The sequence below is a fragment of the Heliangelus exortis genome, chromosome 2 (assembly GCF_036169615.1).
Source record: "Heliangelus exortis chromosome 2, bHelExo1.hap1, whole genome shotgun sequence".
NCBI classification, from domain to species: Eukaryota; Metazoa; Chordata; class Aves; order Apodiformes; family Trochilidae; genus Heliangelus; species Heliangelus exortis.
The window spans coordinates 15824895-15842428 of record NC_092423.1 but is presented as its reverse complement, the minus strand read 5'-3'; the positions used below and the strand labels follow the sequence as shown (position 1 = coordinate 15842428).

At 38.7% G+C, this 17534-nt stretch overlaps 1 protein-coding gene across 28 annotated transcripts in view; it reads left to right on the top strand.

Moving 5' to 3' along the window:
* The window catches only part of SVIL (supervillin), a 138479-nt gene that overhangs the window by 71913 nt on the left and 49032 nt on the right, over positions 1 to 17534 (top strand). For 13 of the 28 annotated variants that reach the window (XM_071734909.1, XM_071734910.1, XM_071734904.1 and 10 more), the window contains 6 exons: positions 1600 to 1691; positions 7088 to 7145; positions 7263 to 7414; positions 7803 to 8484; positions 14400 to 14483; positions 16414 to 17286. In XM_071734909.1, coding sequence (XP_071591010.1) covers positions 7138 to 7145; positions 7263 to 7414; positions 7803 to 8484; positions 14400 to 14483; positions 16414 to 17286 — 1799 coding nt within the window. In that variant the 5' untranslated portion in view covers positions 1600 to 1691; positions 7088 to 7137. Of the gene's footprint in view, positions 1 to 1599; positions 1692 to 6700; positions 6721 to 7087; positions 7146 to 7262; positions 7415 to 7802; positions 8485 to 14399; positions 14484 to 16413; positions 17287 to 17534 lie in introns of those variants that run through there. The other 15 variants (XM_071734922.1, XM_071734920.1, XM_071734919.1 and 12 more) reach the window with 6 other exon arrangements.

Here is a 17534-nt window from a genome sequence, read left to right as displayed (position 1 = left end):
AATCGTGCTTTTCAAACTCATGCTCAGCTGAAAGGAGTAGAAACTCCTTTTAAATGAAACCAGAAGTCTCTCCACCTCCAGAAGCTGTGTACCTAAGGAAGGAACATATTGTGGAGCTAATAAGAATCAGGAGTGTTGGCAGTGTGGGTTAGGCATATAGAAACGTGAGGTTAACTGAGTTTCTGCCCAGGCTCAGACGAAACATGCATCAAGTTGCTTGTGGCTTCTATATCCTTTTTTTTTTTATTATTTTATTTTGTTTCTTTGTTTAGTTCCATAAAAGTGTTTCTACTGTGTAAAAATATGCTGTTCCCTGTAATGGACAGCTATTCTGGTCTTCATCTTCTATTTGCTGTTTTCTGTAGTGGCTAACATAGCTCTTCTTGGCAGTACCTGGAATAATTTTTATAAGTGCAGTTGTTGGAGACACTTTGCAGGAGGAGGCGTGGTGCCTACACAGCCCAGTTTCCTTATTGTCATTTCTAATGTTTTATTCTCTCCTCGCTGTTTTCTTACAAAGGCATATTATTTATGAACAATAAAGAAGCAAATATTTTTTAGTGTTAATGTAAAATGTTGTCAGGTGTTACATGTTAAGACTCTTCAATAACAAATGTTCTTCTGGGATAGTGAGTACAGAAATTGTTTTTTACTATTTTTTCTTTGTTAATCAATTACCCATGATGAAAGGGTATTCAAATCTTTTAAAAGCCATTTAAAAACTGTCCTAAGGAAGGATAGTCCAACAGTAAGGCTGTGCAGTCTGTTATCAGGGTGACAGTAAATTGTATGGCACATCAATACCATAGCAAAACAAAGATCCCAGGATCACTGTGGGAATTTGTATTTATTACATCTATTTATACAGTTTACTAAAGGTTTTAAGAGTAGCATAGTTTTTCTTACACTTGGTTGGGATAGTTTAGAAGCCAAAAGGGCAGAAGCTGTCTATATATTTTTAATAACTGGAGAGAAAAATCTCCCTTTGGTTACCTGTAAGGAAGAACACTTCCTCCAAAATGTCTCTGTAGACAGTATGTACTTTAGACTATTATTACACCTACATTTTGTAGCTGAGATTTGTATATTTACTTAACATATTTAGATAAATAGTTTGTCTTTGATTAAATGGGTATTTTTTTTTACTATTTTGAAAAGACAAGGGATGAAACTAAATGATCTGTTTCTCATATTAGTGTATTATAAGACTTACAAGATCTGGAGATTGGCACAGTAACAATAGGGCAATGGTGCAGAAGGCTTCTACATGGTTTGTACATACAGTACATATTTGTTGTTCCAATATTTATGAAGAATTATTCAATGTAGATTATTTCAAATGTGATTGCAAACAGAGAATTTTGAAAGCAAACTTTGGTCAATAATATAATGCAAAAATGTGGCACAGTTCCAAACAAGTTTTGGATTATGTTAGGTCTGGCTTTGTGAGTTTCTTGGGGTTATTTCTTATTTCATTTTTATGGAAAATATTTTCTTTGGTATACCCCTTATTATCTTGCAGTAAATCAGTTACATCTTGTCTTTATTTGACTTATAGCAGAAACATCTACAGTTCTATAAACCAGATGTTGCTTTCAGTTTTCAGAAGGAGTTTTCATTTGAAGATAAAGAAGAACTTGCAAACAGCACAAAGGATATTGATGCTAACCTCTTAGCAGTACTACCAAAAGGTAAGTAAGGAAAACACATTATGCACACAAGTAACAATTGGACAGCATGTAAATTCAGTTTATGCAAGTGCAAGGCACAGTTAGAATCATTAGGCACAGATGTTTTGTAAATGGGTTTTCTTTGCTCTGCAAAGTATGCATAGAGGATGGAACAGGGGATGAACAATCACACTGTTTTAAAATGCCTTGCTACATCCCTGCCTCATGAAGGTCAGCTTTGTTTACCTAGTTTTCAATAGATATAAAAGTAGTTGAAATTAAAAAATTCAGAGAGGTTTCTTTGTACAGTTTTATTAATACTAAATTCAAAGGTATTAACTTGGCTTGTATTGTATTCATAGCTCTTTCCAGTCCCCTTTGGTGTACAATTACTATGCTTGTGTGACCAGCTGACTACACACTGAATTTTAGTCTTGCATGCAAAAGGACCAGCACTATCTATGGGTTTTGGGATTAATTTTTTTTTTTTTTTAATTTCCCTGTTAGTCTCAATGAAGAAAACAGTAGTTCTATCTGAGGGGAGAATGAGCTTGCATTATTTAGAGGAAATCACAATCTGTTTGGAAATAGTTTTTGACCTGAAAAACCATGTGTAACTGGCATAAAAATGTTCCCTTCACTCAGGATGTTGTGGATCTCAGAACTTTGGTTAAAACTGTGTGTGTGTTCTGATGGGATTTTTACCTTTTGCAAGGCTAGATGCACAAATTCGAACATAAAGGAACTGGCTTGCTCTTTTGATATCATTTGTTGAAGAGTTCCTTTAGAAAGGAGGCCTTCTTCCAGCATAAAATTTGAGCGACTTTTAAGTGATGTGCTTGCTTTTACAGTATAATCATTATAGATGTTCAGAAAGATACTTCATTGGCACAGTGATGGAGCAGAGTGATATGCATTTATACAATACAGACTACAGTAGTCAACTTGTAACTAAGAATACATTGCCCCTTGTTATTCCAAATACTTAGCCCTATAATCATGCTAGCCAACCAGTTATTTGAGAGCCTTCACTTGAGAAATCTTCTCTGTAAATTGCTTCTCAGTGCACTTATTTCTATTCCAAGATGTCTCTGTTTCCTAAGAATTTTTTCCTGTAACAAAGACATCATCAGATTTAGTGTGTACCAGACTTCAGAAAAGTTAGTAGTGGGAGCTGGTGGTTACATTCTGAGATGACTGCTTAAGGTCAAACATTTACAGAAAATCCAGGTTATTTGTCCCATCTTGGGCCCAACTTTGATACAGATTTTCACCTGTTGGAAAACCAGGGGATTATTTTTAATTTTTAACTGATACAGACTGAATTGAGATTCAGAGAGTCTAGCTGAAGTCTCACATTTCTACCTGCAGTGAAGCATTGAGCATGTGAGTATTCCTTTGCTAGCATAAACAGAAGATAAATGCTTCTCCATCCTTGTTTGTAGACCATCATCCTCCCAGGTGAGGAAAGGAGGAGAAAGGACAGAGAGCTGCTTGAAAGAGTCCAGCACAGAGCCTCCAAGATGATGAAGGGAGTGGAAAATCTCCTTTATGAGGAAAGGTTGAGGGAGCTGGGGCTTTGCAACTTGGAGAAGAGGAGAATGAGGGGCGACCTCATTAATGTTTATAAATATGTAAGGAGTGAGTGCCAAGAGGATGGTGCCAGGCTCTTCTCACTTATGACCAATGATAGGACACGAGGCAATGGATGTAAGCTTGGGAATAGGAAGTTCCATATAAACATGGGGAGAAATTTTTTTACTGTGAGGGTGGCAGAGCACTGGCACAGGCTGCCCAGGGGGGGTGTGGAGTCTCCTTCTCTGGAGACATTCAAAACCTGCCTGGATGTGTTCCTGTGTGACCCTACTCTGGCAGGGGGATTGGACTCAATCTTTCGAGGTCCCTTCCAACCCCTAGCTTTGTTATTCTGTGAATAAGGCTGGTAGGCTTCCCTGTTGCATTTAAATTTCCTCAAAATGAAATTAAGCCTCTGGCAGTTAAACTTTTAATCTACGTTCATTCGGGCTTCACAAATATATGTGCTCATTCTCTGCTAGGGACCTTTGGGAGACTTTTACAGCTTCTGTATTTTAAAAATAAAACTGCTATCATATGTCTGTAACTTTATCCACACACACACCCTTTGGTGTTACCAGAGGGCTTTCAGGAAAAACATTATTTGTATTTCTGTAACAAATTTTTCTGAAGAATTTCTGACTTCTTTAAGAAATCTTTCACTTTAATCTAAGGAGTTTTTGAACATACTTATAAGGTGCACTCCAAATGTACCTTTTTTTTTTTTATTCTGAGACAAGAGATAGTACTGGTTTTGCTAAATGCTGATATAAGGTAAATCCTACTTGGGAGGTCTACACTCTACCAAAATTAAGATGCCTTGACAGTCTATCTTTGAAATGGTGTAGTTTCTGATGGTAATGTGGAAGAACATCCCATGAACAGATTGGAAATTGGTACCAAGGTATTAAAATTTCGAAATTAAAAAAGAGAAACCAAATCATCTAAGCTTTTCTAGGGCCAACCAGTGTCCTTAGAAGTGAAATCTGGCTTTCACATTTAGAAATCAAATATTTTATTAAGCAAAACTTAATCAGTGAAGTTAGAAGATTTCCTCCCTTTTTTTTTTTTTTTTTTTTTTTTTTTTTTTTTTTTTTTTTTTCCACCTCCCAGAAGAATATTGCTGAAATTGTTTTCATGAAAAAGCTTTGCAGATATTGGCCCACCTAGCTGAAATTACTGTCTGGAATCTCAAGTGTGGAAAAAGTGTAAGGCAGCATAGAGTAGTCCCGTGCTATTTTTGTCCCATCTTGTTTGGGAAGGTGTTGGAGAGATGCTTCATGAGACCAGTGCTCTTTTTAGGACTGCAAAGCAGTAGTAGAATCTCTGGAACTTCAGCTAACACGTAGCAGAAGAGTGTTGAGCTAATGGTGCTGGGAGTTCTTTAGATGATCCACATTTCTTGTATGCAGGCTATTATAGTCAAATTTCCTTTTTGGGGGGGTGTGGTGGAAAACCAACCAACAAAAAAACCCTATGACTAGCATATGAAGCTGTAGTTAAAAGCTCAACTTAAGCTGTGTGAAAGACTTTTTTCCTGATGATGGTTTCAGAAACTGTGTAAATCAATAACTGGGGAAGAAAAACGATCAGGATGTGCATGGAATGTGATTTTATTGACCTGTCTGAAATGACGGAACAGTTATGGGATTTATTTTGACCATTTTTGTATGTACAGCCAACAGATGGAACAGAAGAACTCTAATAGCCCAAGGACCAAACATAAAAAGAAGTAGATTTGGTAGAGATGAGAGCAAAGTATTTATGAGAAATTATTTTCATTGGTGTTAATGTGAGATGACAGCTGGTTTCATATGGATAAGTTCTCTGTTAAATACAGTTTCGCTGCTTCCACAGCCTAAGGATGCAGGGCAGCGGGGGAACTGCTCGTGCATTGAGAGAAGTCTATAGAAATTTAATGTAAGGACTCTGCTTTGGTGTTGGTTCAGGTTGCCAGTTTTGCATTACCTGAGTCTGGTTCCCATCCATTTCCAGACACTTGTGCCTGGAGCTTGCTTTAGTGGCCATCTTGCACTGTCTGCTTGGTCAACAGTGTAGGCTTTGATCTCCTTTGCTGAAGGTGCTGAAACCAGGCCTGGAAGAGGTGTCACTTGGGCTAGCACTGTTAAGTAGCTGCATACCTAGTTACTCTGCACTGCTAATTTCATCAAACCTGTGCATATTAGATTTCTTCATGGCATGATTACAATCTGAGCTAATCTGTCATGAGAAATTGAAGCCTATAACTTGAGTCTGCTTTCTATAAAAATGCAGACTAAAAGTGTTGTTTTGCAGATTGGCCCAGTGGGTTTCTTTACCCTGTTACTCTATGTATTCTCTCCTGTAGCCTCAGATCCTACATCCATACCTTGTTTGTTTGTTACTCTGAGTAGTCATGATCAGAATATATTAATCATTGCTGACTGAAGACATTTTACCTGGAGTCCTAGTGGCTTTTCAGCAGTAGGTTGATATGAGAGCCAGTGTCAATGGTATCTATCTGGACTTAGGAGGTATGAGCACTGATGTTGACCACAGCAAACTTCCTGTACATGTCAGCTAAGCTAAAACCCCAGACTTACTATGCACGTAAGTTTTTGCAGTAGAGGAAAGGGAGAGGAGTGTCTGACCTTCAAAAGGGTGGTGTTTCAATGATGTTTATCTTGTAAGTAGAGTGATGAAGTCTGGTAGAGGAAAAAGCTCACAGACTTATTTCTGCAGTGGTGTGGAACAGTGTCTGCTAGACACTACTGACTCATTGGGCATTTCTGATGGCAATCTAGGACTGAATTAGCAAGCTGTAGCCTTTAGCTTGCTTTAGCTTTTGATCCCTGGGCCAACAAGGTCAGAACCCCAGAGGTACATTGCATCAGAAAGGCACATGCAGCTTTTAGCACCACATCTTTGCCAAGGCAATGATGTGGGAGGGAGGAAGGGAGGGCAGTGTGTGTGTGAGGGGGTGTGAGGCTCCACCCCTGCTCTACCCCCCAGCCCACTGCATCCTTTGGCAGCCTGTATGGCTTCTCTTCCTGGTGGTAAGAAGTCACACCACACTTGTTTATGTAGCACTCACTGCTCCAGTGTGGTTAGAAAACATCATTGATAACTGTGCACATATGTATATATATATATATATATATATATATATATATATATATAGGGATTACTTCATCTATCAGGCTTCCTGTTCACTCACTACCATTTTGTGAGCTGGGACAGCTGTCTGCTGGCCTGCAGCACCACCAGACAGTTCAGGGGAAGAAAAGGAAAGTTGTCCCAATTAAAATAATAAGGAAAAATTAGCAACGTAGAAAGTGATTAACCATGCAGGAATATCACAATAATTTTCATTCCAACCATGACTCACTTGGATTCTTGGGATTTGCTTAATAATGTAAGAGGGAGGAAGAAACTGAAGAATACAAGGCACTGCTTCTCTTTAAACTTAGTCAGTTTCCAACCTTAGTGTGACAAGGTAAGCAGTAATTCCATACTACCTGGTTTTGAAACAGGCTACTATAGCATGTCAGCTTGGCCTCAGCCAATCAAAATACAACTTGCCCAGTTTTTTCTAGATATTGAAAATTACTTACTATAGCAGATTCTAGCTTAACCTGTGCTAAGTACCTGGAGAGTTCACACCTGTATGCTGCCAAATGCACTTCTGACAATGCAAGCTTAATTAACTAGGATAATAAGGAACATGCTTGTTCCCTAAGAAAAGCTATTTCAAACCTCTCAAATTTGACTATCTTCTTTCTTACTTTAAAGCCTTTTAGTAAGCTTCTGTGAGTTTCTGAAACTTAGTAGCTAACAAACTGTATAATCTTTTGTTGTCTCAGTTTCAGAATTAAGAAAACTGTTTGAACCAAACAACCAAGATTTTTTGGAAATGAAAAGGTAAAAAAGTGTCTTTGGCACAACAAAACACATAGCTTGTTTTGTTACCTCCTCTTAGAAACTCTCCCCTCAGATCTTCAAAGATGCCTGGTTTCACATTTTCCACATCTTTTTCAGAAAAGAGAGAATAGCTAGACGCTTAGAGGGAATTGAAAATGATGCACAACCTATGCTTCTACAAAATTGTCCAGGATCAGTCACACACCGTTTACTAGAGGAAGATACACCAAGATACATGCGTGCAACTGATCCATACAGTCCCCACCTAGGTAGGTAGCATGTATCAGTCAATCTGCTGAATTACTTTGTGTTTACTGCCCTATCATTTGTGCAGTATGTGGAGAAGAGTTTTATAGAAAAACTGTGATGAGGGTTTTTTTAAGCTTGGCGTTTAATTCCCCAGTTGCCTTATTTAATTAGTTATGCTGTTTTAATGCAACAGGAATTTGATATGAAACTCTTCAAGAATTATGACTAATGCACATTTCTTAATTATTTGTATGTGGAAACATGAATGTAAAGATGTAATGTGTCTGTGCAGTCACTTTGATTTGTAAGGAAATGGGAAGCTTTTAGTTCTCCCAGTGTGAATGGTAGGTAGGCAGGGTACTTAGGGTTTTGAGGTGGACTTGCTCATATGTGTTGTACTTCTGACAGGAAGATCAAATGAAGAAGAGGAAACTTCAGATTCTTCTGTAGAAAAACAACCCAGATCATCCAGATACCGAGCAGAAATCACAGGAGGTAATACAGAGCCTTTGTATAGTACAGGAAACATGGATGTCCAGGAACTGGAGTCAAAAGCAGAAAGAATAGCAAGGTACAAGGCAGAGAGGCGACGCCAGCTGGCAGAGAAATATGGATTGTCTCTTGATTCTGATTTGGATTCTGACTACTCATCCAGATACACACGGGCAAGGAAAGATCCCAACAGTGTGGAAAGAAAGGGAATGAAAAACGAAAGGCAAGATGATGAAAACAAGGACTGTGGCTCCATGTATTTGTCCAGGACTGAGGCAAAGGAGTCAAAGAGTGTGACTTCTGAATCCAGAGAGTACTCCAGCCATGAAAAAGATGGTGTTCCAGATAAAGACCTCTCAATTGAAAAGAGTGATAGGAAAGCAGATGATGACAGTGCCATTAGGCAGGCTTCTGACCTTTCAGCAACCTTGGATAGTTCTGTCTCCCTTTCACTTTCTGGACGAGAATCTTCCTCCTATAATGAAGTGCCAATATCACCAAAGCAAACCCCCAGAGAGTCCCTTTCTTCACCAAAGCGGGCAGCCTCACCAATCCATTTGCAGAATGACCAGCCCTTGCACAGTAACATCAGACAAGGGTAAGCATGATTTTAATTTTTTCTTTATACAGTAGGTTCCTTTACCTTAATCACCTTCTGCAGCAGTGTCTACAGTATTTATCAGATTGTATTTATTACCATTGAAGAATGTATGTAGTAGCTTTGGATGTCTGAGCTGAATTGACTGAGTTTGTTGAATCATAGTGTACTTCTAATGCAGGAAAGGGAGTATCTATTTCTGTGATTGGATGTGTCCTTGGTTTCACTTTGTATTTATAGAACTAGTGCTAAATTTAGGCCTTTCCTGCAGTGGAAGTAGAATAACTGATACTCTATGATATTTACACAAACTAGGAATTGAAGCAGTTATGGTTCTAAATCTGCTGCTTTATTTTTTTAATAGAACCTGTTAAAGCAAGTCTTAACTTTTTTCCTCTATATCCTGTATCTGTTTGGGTGGGGGCTTCCAAGTAAAGGCAAATTGTTTCTCAGTGAAGATTTAAATAGTTTCATGGCAGTTTCTGCCAAAATACCATCTCCGAGTTAAAAGTTGAAAAGTGTTTTAGGGCAGTTGAAATAATAACTGATTTGTTTTTTCTGCTGTGAAAGTGTAAAAATTCTTGAACTGCAATAGTTACTCTTTCAGATAATATTGAGGCATGTGTGTGAACATCAAGATAAGATAAAACTCCTTGCTGAATTTGGAAAATGTAGCCTCCCTCATAGTATGCTGGATTTCTTCATATTTATCAATTTTACCTAAGTAATTGTGTAACCAGCTTCTCCCAGAGAGGAAAAAAAATAGCTTTTACTAATTTCACATTGTAGTTTCAAATTGTAGTGCAAAAACAGACTGTCAAAGTGTTTTCATGACTGAAAACAATGTGTTTTGCAAAACAAAGTATTATTTTTCTCTAAGATGTAATTCTTTACTTTCCAGGGCAAGATAGGTGGAAAATAATAACTGTAAAAATTAAGTTAAAATGTTTCAGCTAGAAATTATGCAAATTGTAATTAATTGTTAAAGCATTTGGAATAAGGGTTCTGACTGTTTCTAAAAAACTGAAATGAAGTGGTATAAACTGAACCGTTTACACATTGGCATTTTTTGCAGTTTGTTCAGAAACAAGCTACCTTGGCTGGACTTCTTTATCTTTCCCGTCAAAAATCACAAAACTTGATTTTTATTTTTGTGGCCTTTCTTGTTAACTCATATAATCATACCTTGCCATTTGAATGAGGAAGCAATCTTGTACATCAAAAGTTAATGAGCTGATTAAGTCATCATTTACAGTGCCTGTACACTGCTCAGTTGTACATAGCCTTCCTTTTTGTTTCACTTTATTGCACAGGACACACCACTAGTAGTCTCTGAATATTTTTCTCCCAGGTTACTCCTAATCCAGGTCACCTTTTTTTGGGTGTGGATGTATGGCTGTATGAGCTATCACTGGACTCTCCCAGTTAAGCCAAATTTTTGAAGGAATGTTTTAATTTTAAAAGAGCCATCAGAAGGAAAGTAAGTCAACAACATACTTAACAAGTCTGATGACTTTTGGTTTATTTGTAGAGCTTACAAATCTGCCACTGCAGTAAGGAGAATAGTCAACACAAGGGTCTTCTGAGACCAGCGTTGTACTAAAACTCCTTGAGCTGACTAGGTTATTTCAGGCTTCATGAGGCTTGTCTTTGAAGCAGTCTCAACTCAAATACTACAAAATACTATCCCTTATCTTAAAATGGTCAATTTGAGACAAGTCTCTTGACTAATTTGATTAGTGTTAGTAAGGGATATTGGAGCAATGGACCTTTGGTAGGTTGTTTTCTTCATTTTATGAGGTAAAGAAAGGGACAAAACTTTCAGCCTTAGGAAAGCAAAGAGAACAGCCCATCATCACAGCCAAGAATGTGTCTGCTGCAGTGTAAAAAGGGGCTTTATTTTCTTTATTGTCATAAAGCAATCCTAGTCCCTGTTTCTGTAAAGGGAAAGCAATGAAACACTGAACAATGAGATGCCTTCTAGGTTGTTCTCTCTTGCAACTCCAGAGAAGCTGCAGTGCCTGCAGCAGTGGTGGGAAGGGGGTTGTCCTGCTGGTGAAGCAGTGTGATGACCAGAGGGAGACACCTGAATCCACTTGGATTTCTAATGGAGCTCTACAGCTTGTACACATGTAAGATTGGCAAGGGGGAAAATTAAAAAAAAACCAAAACAACAACCACTTGGCTGGGTGGCCAGGCCCAATGAGTTGCAATAAATGGAATTAAATCCAGTTGGCAGCTGTTTGTTAGTGGTGTTCCCCATGGGCTCAGCACTGGGACAAGTTCTCTTAATGAACTATACAAGGGCATTGAGCACACTTTCAGTAAGTTTGCAGATGACACCAAGCTGGATGGGAGTCGTGATCCCGCTGCAGAGGGATCTGGATAGGCTGGATTGATAAGCCAGGTGTATGAGGTTCATGGCTAAGTGTCAGGTCCTGCACTTGGGTCACAACCACCCTCCTGCAATGCTACAGGCTTTGGGAAGAGTGGCTGGAGAACTGCCCCGTGGAAAAGGATCTTGGGGTGTAGGTCAACAGCCAGCTCAATGGGAGCCAGCAGTGTGCTCAGGTGGCCAAGAAGGCCACTGGCATCCTGGCTTGTAGCAGAAATAACGTGGCCAGCAGGAGCAGGGAAGGGATCGTGCCCTTGTACTCATCACTGGTGAGGCTGCACCTCAAATACTGAGTTCAGTTCTGGGCCCCTCACTACAAGAAGGATATCAAGGTGCTGGAGTGAGTCCAGAGAAGGGCAGAAAAGCCGGTGAAGGGTCTGGAGAAAGAGTCTTATGAGGAGTGGGTGAGGGAACTGAGGTTGCATAGTCTGGAGAAAAGGAGGCTGAGACCTTATAGCTGTCAACCTGAAAAGAGGTTGTAGCAAGGTGAAGGTTGGTCTCTTGTCCCACGTAACAAGGGATAGAAGAAGAGGAAACAGCCTCAAGTTATACTAGGGGAGGTTTAGATTATTTTATGAATATTAATATATTAGGAAAAATATCTTCACTGAAAAGTTTGTCAAGCACTGGAAATGACTGGGGCAGTGGTTGAGTTGCTGTCCCTAGAGGTATTTAAAAAACACATAGGTGTGGTACTTAGGAACATGGCTTAGTGGTGGACTAGGATAGTGGATTAGGCAGTGTACTAATTGGACTGGTAATGGTTGGACTTAAGGTTGATCTTTAAGGTCTTTTCCAACCAAAATGATTCTGTGATTCTATCCAAAATGATTCTGTGACTTTATAAAACAATTGAGAGTTCACACCAAGCAGACTGAAGGCATTATCAAATCATTCACAAATTCCAGCTGTTTCTTTTTAAAGTTGCACTTTTCACATTACCCATTTTTTAATTTAAAAAATAATTATTTATCTTCTGCCCAAGTCTTGCAATATCTTTAAGGGAAAAGTAGTTTTAATGGGAATATAACTTTTGAAAAATGGAAAAATACACATCCCTACAAGAACTAATGCTGTGTGAAGTCAGCTGTGTTTGGTGAGACAGGCACCTTCCCCCTCCTCTTTTTGGGGACATAGGTGTTCTCCATTTCTAGATAATGAAATGATAGGATATATTTTCAGATGAATTCTCAAGTTAGGACAGTTCTAGACTTTAAACTCCATCACGTTTGTGATATAGTTGGTTTTATTTCTCTGCTCTACATCAGTGCCATTATAGCTAATGAGAAGCTGGGGCAAAAGCAGCAGGAATAAGTCATAACTTAATACAAATTGCTGTCTGCATTATCACTAATGTCAGATTCTTTCTGGATAAGGCTTTGGTCAGCATTTGCATAAAAAAAGGTTTCCCACAATTGCTGTCTGTCTTATCTTTTGAAGGAAATAATCTACACCCACCAAGTTGTGGTGTAGCTCTTACAGCAACGGAGAGTTTAAACTTAGGATTTGGTGGCTTGTTTGGTTACGTGTGCCAGAAGTAGGTGGCATTTCAAAGGTCAAGTTACCAAGTGCCTGTTTTACATTTTAATACTGCTGAAAACTTCAGTGCCAGTGAGTACTCACTGATGTGATATTCAGAGACTTAAGAATAAACTCTTGTAAACTCTTGTCCCTATTTCTGAGTGTGGAAGAAGTCTGCCTATTCCCAGGTGGTCTGTTTAAAGTTACTCCATGGTAGTCTCCTATAAAGCCATTTGCACAAGGAAAATAAAGGCTAATGCCAGCTTTCCAGGTGGCTGCTTTTTTGAAATCAATTCTATGTTATACAGATTGAAAAAATAGTTTTGTTAAATTTCAATTTTCTGAATTGAAAATGGAAAATAAATGCAGCTTGTTTTGGAATATGTATGAAAGCTTTGTGCCTTCAGACCTAAGACGATTTAATAATTAATCCTATTATCCATTACTGAGAAGACAACAAAGTGCTGAGAAGGTATCATTTGACATTGTCTGCATTTGGCTGTTGAAGTGGCTGATTAACTGTGAGTTCAAAACATGGCTTGCAGTCTTTTGACGTCTTCAGAGGATAAATGATCAAGTACAAATAAGAGCTACTTGGGCCATGGCTGCTGTAAAAATGTGCCAAAGTACACATTCAGAGACAAAAAGGAAGTTTGCTTGCTTCAAAGCAATTCTAGGTACTGGCTCAGATCCTGTGATAGGTTTTTACCTACTATTTGGGCAGTTCCTTTAGGAATTAAAAAATATTTGGCAAAGCAAAAGAAGTTTCAAACAGTCCATGTTTGACTTTATTCTAAGCTTGATTTGGATATGGTGACAACTGTAGGTGAGTTCTCAAATTTAAAATTATTTGCAGTAAATGAAGTATTATCTAAAGAACAGTCATTGATTTGACCTTTTCCAACTATTTTTATTTGATGACAAGCAAAAAACAAAAAATGAAGTAAGTGACTTGGAGCTCAATTTTGGATTTTCATCATGAATTACTCTGCTACAGTGCAGGGTGTTCTTTCAGCTGTACTAGAGGTAATGGAAAGCAGCCTGGACACTTGTCACCTCCAAGGAGTGAGTTTCTAAACCTTTGTATGGCTGGACAGTGTGTGCTTGCAAGGTTAAAAATACTTGATGTGATCTATTGTTGCTGAGAGTCTGTAGATGAAGGTGGGCATCAGGCAAGTATGTGGGAAACTGTATGCAGGTACTGCGCAGGCATCCTTTTGCTGGAGGGTTTCCATAAATTTGCAGTGCTCGTTTCTTTTTATGCTTTCAGCTCCAAAATGGAAACAGAATAAAGTCAAGAGAAGATCAAATTGGGAGGTTCCTTTTCTTTAAGTTTTTCCTTTCCCCTGTCACCCATTGACACAGCATGGTTTACTTCAGCTACTTGGGCTGGCTTTTCCAATTTTTTGATATAGGGCTACAAGAAGAGAGAGGGGTTACTGATGCTCTTGAGATATTTTTGAGAAATATGATATAGCCATCTGCATTTCTAACTTCATTAAATTTATACTACTACTTCAGTTTGGACCTAGTGGTCTTTACCTCTTTAAACCACAAATTGAAGGAATGGTTTCAGCAACTTTTCCAGATTTCCACAGATCCACTTATGGTTTCCATAAATCCTTCAAACTGATAAGCAATATCAAAAATTGTGTAGTTGCTTTCACTTGTTCTGGACAATGTACACTTGGTAGATTTACCTTTGCAGAATATTTCACATTCACAACAATTTTTAGATGTTTGTGAGATTAATGCGGTTATTTGTTTTACAGCAAACCCAATAATTTTTGTTGTAAATTATTGAAAAAGTGTGATATTTGATAATTTCAGTTTGATTGGATAATTTCAATTTGATAATGTGCTGTGCTTTTATTTTCATGAACAGTCCCCTGTAATTAAGTAATTGGAAAACAAAAAAGTGGTGGGGAGGGAAGATTGGAAGAAACAACAGGAACACGTGTTGAGATATCAACTATTACCTAAGTTCTGTTTTCTGTAGTAGTGCAGGGAAAGCAAAACCTGAATGGTTTCTTCAGAAAGATTCAGAAGGGGACACACCTTCACTTATCAGCTGGCCCTCCAGGTATCATAAAACAGTTGTGTGACTAATGATGAGACTGCAAACTTCCGCTTTCCTTTTCCTTTACTCTGCCTTCATTTAATACTTGCCTTTAATTTTCCTTTAACAGCAGCAAGTTGCAAATCATTGTTTCTTGTGAATAAACAGCTATTGAAATGTTTCTGAAGCATCTGCTTTTAATATAATCATGACCAATTGGTATTTTGATTAAGAAGTACATATGCCCCTAGCATCTTTCACAGCTACTATCATCTTCCTCTAATTTTTAAACTTATTTTATCCCACTTTGTATTCTGCAAACCAGAAAATTTTTATACCACACACCAATCACTCTTAGCATTCTGTACAGCTCATTCCTCGAATTCAAAAGAAGATGATGCAAGTAAAAAAATCTATATTGAGAAGGAAAGTAAGATCTTAATCAAAGATACAAGCAGCTGCTTTCTCCACACACACACGAGGAGCTTTATAGAAAGACTCTTTTCCATATAATTCCTATAACCCAGTACTAACATCAGTGTGGATGTTCTGGAGAATGCTTAATATATGTATTTTAAAGACTCACTTTTTCAGACTGAACACACTTCCTGTGCTTAAGTAACGTTGAGGAGTTTCCTTGATAAGTGCACCAATCCTCAGAGATAAGAAACACAAAAATATTAGGGTGGTGTTTCAGATAACTTTGAATATTTGGAATTATTCTCTCAAATATTCATTTGCCCTTTTTTCTAAATCTTAGTTTTTTTAAAACCATGTAAACTTCAAAATGTCTGTTGGTAGCAGCTCTGGAGTTCCACAGACTTCGAGCCAGATTACTTTCAAATAAAAAGCTTGTCTCGTATTGTACTTGAATTTTTTATATCCGTTTTGGAGGGGAGGAAGTACAGGGCTTTCATGTTTAATACTGTATACGTGATATTTACAAACACTTGCCCTGTAAGGTGTCTGAGCACTCAGTGTGAATGTAAAACTGCTGGAGACCTTACCTGTAGTTGTAGTCGTAGAACAAAAGCTGCTTCTGGCTGCATGTGCTTGTCTGCCTTCAGTAGAGTTGCTCTGTGTCTAAAGGTAGAATATGACTGTTTTTCATGGATGTTAAAGTCCAGAGGTGATTCTAGAAAATACACTTAAGTAAGGTAACATTTTTGGGACCATTCCTGTAATTCTTGCATGTTAGAATATAATGAAATGTTTTAAAACAGAATGCCTGTTCTGGAAGTGGGTTGTTTGAGGTTTTTTTTTTGTTGGTTAGGTTTTTTTATCCCTTTCTCCCCTGCAAGCCCTCTGAAGAGCAACAGCCATGCCAGTTTCACTTTGAACTATAAGGCTCACACTCTGAACATTTTTTCCTCACTTACTAAAATGTTAAACTATGTGTAACATTTAGATTACTTGTGCTTTTGTTTATCATATAAGAAAAAAAGTCTTGGGCACAGCATTCCAAGGGCTAGGTGGAGACATGTTTTTCATCCCTTTCCCTAGTTCAACAGCATCTTGGTATGATGTAAGCTGCTTGGTGTTTAGACATCTTCAAAAATCTGACTACATACATGATTGCTGATAAAATTTGCAATTTCGGGCTAAACCCAATATTTGATAATATAAAAAAGCAGTTTTGATCATCTTGTTTTTTTGATACTATGAATATGTGCTGTTTGTCAAACACAGTTGTGATCTCATGGGAACAAGCTGCACATTTTCTCAGGAGTCATGCATGTTTGAGGGCCTGTGAATCACTTGAATGGTTTTGAGCAGTGTTACTGGTAAGATTTGGGAGGGGGGGAAGGAGTTGCATCATAAGATTGCTTTCTTTTACTTACTGATTGCTGTTTATTTTAATACAATATTGCTGTCTATATCCACAGTAGGTGTCTCTATTCCTTCCCAAATTGGGTATTGCTGTTCACAGCTTAATCCTTTTTCTTTCTTAAAGAGTAAAGGTTAGAGAGAAACTGGTGAAAGAGGAAAGTGCTCGAGGAAGCCCAGAACATGACACAGTATCTCAGAGAAAATCCCATCCAGTGCCAGCTCACTACATGCCTCTTCAGACAGAAACCTCTGCCTTTGATAGGGTTAAAAATCAGCCCATCAGTTCCATTCACCAACCAGTGCATGGCTATGTTCAGCCTGCTGGACTTGCTCACACAGCTCAGGTGATAGCAAGAGAAGAACCAGCAAACATCTCTGTTGGCAGCCTTCTGCCAGACAGTGGTAGCCTCTTAACAAAGCCATCAGCAGTCCCTGCATCAGAGAGTGAGAAGAAGGAGACACTTGGTTATGGAGCAAAGTTTGTTGAAGAAGACTCCTTGGAGGGTGAACAGGTTTCCAAAGGCAGAAGACCAATTTTGCCATCAGAGATTCGCAAGCAAGGGAAGAATCATGAAGGCCTCTTTGGAGGAGAACTGGATGCCCCTGTGGGTAGTGCCTCTTTTACAAGCAAACTGAAAGTTAACTCAGAACTTCAGAGAGAGCTGGAGAGCAATAAGAGACAGGCTTCTGAGCAGTTTAAGACCCCTGAGAACATAGAAAGGAGTGAAGCTGTGATGTACATACAGAGTGGGTCTGTATCGCAACCTGACAAAGCAAAAGCTCCTGTTTGGAAAGTGTCAACAGCAAAGCATAAAGTCCTGACTCGCTCTGTGTCTGACTATACTGTGGCTCCTAAGCTAGAAGCTTTTAAAAGTAAGGAGAGCATGGAAGCAAATGCCCCAAACGGTGATATTGGCATGGTTGACACCAAAGTCTCTGTTGCCCAGCTCCGTAATGTCTTTCTGGAGACCGCTAACGCGAACAAGAAAACGGAACTGTAGGTGACATTTCAGACATATTTTTGTGTGAACTTGCACGTCCTTGGCAAAATTACACACACTCAACATGAGTTGCATTCTGCACTTAAAACACACAGCTTAGCTCTCACCAATGTGAACTGGAGGCTGAGATGGTTTCGATCCTGCTTTTGTGCTTCTGCTTGCTCGCACAAGTTGTGTTGTGGGGTAGCTGGAATGCGTTCGCCTGCGCATGTTACCGGAGGAGCATGCAGAGTGATCTCTAGTG